The 6347-nt window shown below is 36.7% G+C and overlaps 1 protein-coding gene across 1 annotated transcript; it reads right to left on the bottom strand.

The window, feature by feature from the left end:
• Positions 1 to 272: 272 nt before the first annotated feature.
• Positions 273 to 2520, bottom strand: LOC149267321 (cation/H(+) antiporter 20-like). Its single transcript, XM_089398525.1, has 2 exons — positions 967 to 2520; positions 273 to 473 (listed from the first exon to the last, which is right to left on the bottom strand). The coding sequence occupies exon 1, from the start codon at positions 1525 to 1527 to the stop codon at positions 994 to 996; it is 534 nt and encodes a 177-aa protein (XP_089254651.1). The 5' UTR covers positions 1528 to 2520; the 3' UTR covers positions 273 to 473; positions 967 to 993.
• Positions 2521 to 6347: the final 3827 nt, after the last annotated feature.

Raw genomic sequence — 6347 nt, forward strand, 5'->3', positions numbered from 1 at the left:
TAACCACAAACTGACCCATGTATTCATGCATGCCATCACAATACGTAGATAGTTCAACTAAATAATACTATATTTACATCTATTTTTACTGATAGCACAGACTATCTGGTAAGAGAATCCAAGAGAAATGCCAGCAAGTACATAGGACGAAAATGTCAGAATCAAGAGCAAGAAGAAAATATATTCAGATGGTAGAAAAATCCAGCAGAATATGTACAATATTATTCTATCATTGTCTGAGAAGCAGCAAGGGCTTTCTTTCTAAGTTAGGTAAGAATGTTTGGTCTTCATCATCAAAATTAATCCCATTGAGGTGGGTTTAAAGGTATCGACCATGATTACTGGCAGTGGGAATGTTGCATGATGCAGCACTGCTGAATGTATATGTTTAACAACATTGTCGCCAGCAGATCCTTCGGTAGAGCACCATCTTTTCCCAGTATGATCCTTGAGGTCAACAACTAACTTGGGACCTGCAAAGTAGGCTTACTATATATCAGAAGCAAACAGTGGACACCATGTTCATTCCATATTAAGAAAGAAGACAGTGGAAACCATGCTCATTCCATATTGAGAAAGCCATAAATCATAGAAATACCCCTACTTATATACCCTCTTGTATAGCCTAGATGAGGGGATACCACCGTATTAATTCATGTCAGTAGTTAGCAAGGTTATGCCCAGTTATTAGTCAGCTGTTAGCAGAACGATTGGTTACTTTATGGATCTACTTGAAAATGTCTTTTATAGTTCATGTTTAATTATGTAGAGTGATAGGTTCATTGGGTTAGAGAGGAAGTACATGAAACTTTTAAGACGCTATCTTAGAGGTGGATCCATCGAGATATTGTAAAAGACCAATTGAAAATAATAAAGTCAAGAGTATTTTTCGAAACATTGTTACCTATATGGAAATAGTAAGGAAGATAAACAAAAGTGAAAGTTATCAAGCCTAAGCGATCATACCTTGTCATGTGAGGAGACTCAGGCAAATTAAATGCTGATAGCGCTTGTCGAGTCAACGTTTTTTGAGAAGGGCGCTTCATCAATATGAATATCATCATGTTGCTCAATCACTAATATTGATGCAATAATTGGAACAGTTGGTGAGGCCAACAATTCCCCAATTGGACCTAGTTCTAGATAGTCCACAGTTTGATCTGCCAAGTCTGCCACTAGCAGGGATGGAAAATGCCCCCTTCCCACCAAAAACAGGTGGTACTTGTTGTTCTTTGCAATTGCCAGAATTGAATGCACCGTTTTTCTGATCACCTTCTCTTCATACACAATGGTTTTCCCTGCATCACTACCATGAGATGAGTGAGTTTTCTTCGTGATAGGTACTAAGGCATCTTCATCCATAATACTCTCATGCTCTCTATTCATTTCTGCAGTGGAAAATTTGTACTGTTGTTGTGTCTCATGCTCATGGGCGGGCAGAGGAGTAAGGTTGACGAGAGTGTGGTTGAATTGTGTTCCAGGAAGGAACCTTATGACTGTGAGCGCAATGCCTGGATGCTCTGCCATTCTTCTTCCAAACACCAGAGCCTCACGATCATCTGGACCTCTAAAGAAGAGAACTGCAATGTTATGGTCTACATTGGAAGGGACCAACTGGGACTGACCCCCAAGGCCCCTATCCACCAGGATGCCGACTGAGCAGGGTGAGTTCTTCAATATCTTCTTGTTCACCGTCCTGAATCCTAGGTTCACAGACTCCAGGACACCATCAACGCGCTAGTATTTGTGGAAAGGGAGGACGATCATAGCGGCCCGTTTCTGGTCCACAATTTTGCAGATATCATTATGCATGTCCTGAAATTGAGAGATTGCTATCATGGGTCTAATCGCCACTTTGCTCAGCTGTCCATACGCCTCGAATGCAGCCACAATCTGGTCTTCTTCTGATCGGTTGTGGTTCCAAAACGAGAGACCATTTTTCCTTGCCTTGTCAACCATCATGATGGCAGAAGACCTTTCAGACAACTACACTAGGTGCATAATGTAGAGGTGCAGGGCATATTTTCCAACCCCTCTGGAGGCCTCTATTAGGTTTATCATGGCTGGGATGTTCCTCGAACCATGTACACAAGCTACAATTCTCAACTCATCTGGTTTATCTCTTTGTATCTTTCTGTGCTTGTATGGGACTTGTTTCCATGCTGGTTTGTAAATGGCCATTACTATTGGGATCGTGATGAATGTCGTGACCAGAGCCATCAATACAAGGATTGCAAATGTTTCGTCATTCATCACTTGTTATAATAAAACAAACAAGGAAATGATACTCTTATCCAGAAGATACGGAAATCACGGATCAAATATATTGCTCTGTTAAAGAAATACAAGATAGGCAACTAATACGCAATTCATTCATCGCAGAATCTGAAAGTAAAATAAGCTCCAAAAGATAACCTCAGGGATCATACTGGGAAAAGATGGTGCTTTGTATGTCTATGCCCATAATACTGGGAAAACTAGTAATAATTTAACAGAAATAAGAGGCCTGAGGCTGCTGAAAATTTCTTTTGTCGCTCATTTAGCTCTTCCCCGGGCGCTCTGCCTCAAAAAAACCTAGTGAGGGTTTCATGAACCCTTCTTACTGCTCAGGTTTCTGGTGGCCTTTCCTCTTTCTTCAAACCAACAAATCCAAAAACCCTGTAACATGCATGATGAAACTGAAACGGTATTGAAACTGAAACTGAAATGGTATTGAAATTGTTGTTAAAACTGTGAAGCTGTATTAAAAGTATATTAATCTGACGGCACATTATTCTTGAATCGTCTAACATTTGATCGAATGGTGCATACTTGTGCCAAGTGGAAATTTGGGGGTGTTCATTTAAGAGGGAAACGCCTTACGGCTTAAAAATGCCTTACGGCGTAATTAGTTGGAGAAATTCAAGCTAGAAGTCTTTGTGAAGTCATGCAACAGTTGTCCCTTAAATTAAGGAGATTATCCCTTAATTAAGGATATAAGGATGATCTATAATTGAGTTGTAATTAGTTAGCTCAGTTAATTGAGTTATGTCTAGTTAAATTAGTTCCAAACAATTTGAGGAACTAATTGTGAGTTCAATTAGTTAATGCATGCATGCATCCAACTAATGTACTCCAGATAACTAAAGATTCTCTCATCATTAACTCATGCATGTCCATTCTGAGAAAGACCCAGTTGATATTAAAGACAGGGACAATGTATTATCAGTTGCAAGAATTTTCCTATAAGGAAAACTCTTGCATGAAGAAGAAATTCATTCCTTGAGATTTGCGTAGTTTTACAGTGTGTAAGATCAATGTGAGTGATTAGTGTTACACATGATAACAGTAGGATCACCCAGGAAAAACTACGCTAGGAAATAGGAGCTTGGAGGGCAGTGTGGAGGACTTAATGAGAAGTTTGTTTTGCCTGTGAGGATTGTACTAAGAGCTGGCTAGCTGTGAGAGCTAAAGCTATGTGTAATTCTGAGATATTTCCAACTTGTATGATAATACAGATAGTGGGGTTTTTAGCTGAGGCTTTCCCCTGAGTATTCTTCTGTGTTTCATGTGCATTGATTCTGCTTCTGGTTATATGTGTTCCGCTTGATCTTGCTGAAATCTATTAAGATTCTGCAAGTTTGATTGTAGAAGTAGATTAAAGTATTTTTCTTTAGTTATATTGCATTATTAGGTTAATCTACAGTCAGAATTTCTACATGGTATCATAGCGATATTTGTAGAGAATTTGCATAATTTCTACACATTTGTCAGTAACATCTAGACCAACAACCTGTATATGTCCATCATCAGTTCGCAAGATATGAAAATTTAAATATCATCAACCTGTGACAAAGTATGCCACATATAGATATCAACGCATCCTCTTGATCTCATCAAGATCAACTTGCTCTGTTTCCTTAGTCAAAAGAGCCTTATCATAACCTTCCATGAATCAACTAAGAATATGTCATATCTCCAAGTAGTAACACAAAATCATTCACATCATATCATATTTATGTGAAAACACCATAGTCATCATTCATGACTATACCATCATCATTGTACCAAGAACTGTATGATCTTACCATAACATCCCTCAATATTTCAATCATTTATCTTTACTAGGGAGTTTTCAAACATCCCACATCTGATAAGCATCAACCATGATAATCAACATATGTGGAATGAAATCTATCATCATAGAGTAAGAAGACATCATCGTTATGTGACTAAGTAAGCCATGTCTCGATGTCTTCAAATAGCTATATGATACATGCAATAACACCATTCTCTTGGCCAACCAACAATATTTACCAATGTGAATTTAAGTAATCATTCATGTATCAACATAATATGTATCCATCATAGAGATAGCAATATGTATCTAGCAAACCATGAGCTCATAGTCATTTGTCAAGATTTCTTGATACCATCAAAAACAACAATCCTCAACCATGTGAGAGCCAAGAACTATAGGAATCCTCATCCTAATTGCACCATATGAAGTTTATGCATCAGCATAAAAGAAATGAAACTTATCAAATAATGAAGTTGTGTACTCAAGCTTTGTTCTTCTCCTTGTCCTTATGAAGATCACCATACGATATGTACTGTATGCATCATTAAAAGAGTCATCCACAATGATCCATAAATATGATCTGAATAGCAACTATGTGGCTCAAGTAATATAAGTATCATCTAAGATTTCATCATAGGCAACTCATGACTACAACATAGCATGATGTATACTTCAATGACATAAGCATCGTCACCATTGATAAGAATTGTTATGTACCAAATACTTCTAAACATAATGCCAACAATTCATTATTAAAATCATAGCATATTCTCCCCTCGAACCTATACCAACTATTCAATGTCAGATCTGGTCATTGCATATATCAGTAAGGGTCATCAAGTAATCAACAAATTATGAGGGTCAAAATCACTTCTAAGTAACATCCATAGACTGTAGTCATCAATCATCTAGACAGAAAAGATAAGTAATAATTTTCTGAACCACATCAGACCCCTTTTCTCTGAGTCTATCCTATTTCATCTTCATCAAACTAACATATACGCGACTGTGCAACTTCTAACTCGTGTATATATGCAAATTGTATTTATGATAATTGCGTATGAGGATTAGAACACTAAAATTTCATACTTTCAGTTCCTCCTGAGTTGCTCTGTCTGTATATTGAGTTATGACATATTTTTCTGACTGTAATTCCTTCTTCTTCCATACCTTGGAGTATTTTGATGCTTTCTCATTTTGGTATGTTGGCCGAAATTTGCTGCTACATTCTTTTTCTATATGCCCAAACTTATTACAAGCATAAAATCTTATATGTTTCATATTACTTCTAAAGAAATCAATGGCTTTGTGACCAAACATATTATAGGAAAAACTATATCCCTCAAAGTACCTGGAAGTTGATGATCTTTCTTTGTGACAGTTGTTATCTTGAACCATTCTACTTCTGCACCTTGCTGCAACATGTCCAAAATTATGACACATAAAACATTCAACATTATTCCTCAGAGGAAAGAATCGATTAACACTTCCATGGTTAGGAGTAAGTGATTTTCTTTGAAGACTTTCTTTCCTTGGTTGTTGATGGGGTTGACCTTTTATCTCCTTGTTGAGCATTTCATATTTTGCACTAGAGTTCCTTACCTCATCTTGTGAGCTAGATTCACCTTCAACACTTTCATGAAAACCAAGATCATATTTGATGATAGGAGACCTTTGACTACTAAGAATGTTATCCAAAATCTTAGTACTATCTTGAAATCATAACAGTTTATCCTTTTCTTCTAATTTACCTTTTAAGATATTTACCTCAACTTGATATTGCTCTACCTTTTCTAGAAATTGTTTCTTCTTGATTTCTTCAACTTTTCTTCCTTCTTCCACTTGTTGTCTTAATTTTAGAATCTCATTTTCTTGTTCTTCACATGCTTGAGGTAGTTCTCCATTCTACTTATTTGAATTTTCAAGATCAGTTCTTTTAGAGAGACCATATCAGCTTCAAGACTTTTATAGTAACTGGATCTTTCTATAAGTTTATTGATTGTTGTATCCTTTTCATTTACTTCATTTCTCAATGATGTCACTTCATGTTGCAGCCTTCGAAATTGATCTTCCTTTTCCTTGTACTACTTCCTTACTTTGTTTCCTTCCTCCAACTGAGCTTTTAACCTGGTAACTTCTTCTTTGTAGGCACATTCCCCCTTATTATTTAGACCTTTTTGATATCTAATTGTGTCTATGATATTTTTTAATTCTGCCCCTATTTGATTTCTTTCTCTTTCACCCATAAGAGAAAATTCAGTTATTTCATTGTCACATTCATTATCTT

This window comes from Pinus tabuliformis, chromosome 6, assembly GCF_031772625.1.
Source record: "Pinus tabuliformis cultivar Carrire ecotype Pingquan chromosome 6, CPIR1, whole genome shotgun sequence".
NCBI classification, from domain to species: Eukaryota; Viridiplantae; Streptophyta; class Pinopsida; order Pinales; family Pinaceae; genus Pinus; species Pinus tabuliformis.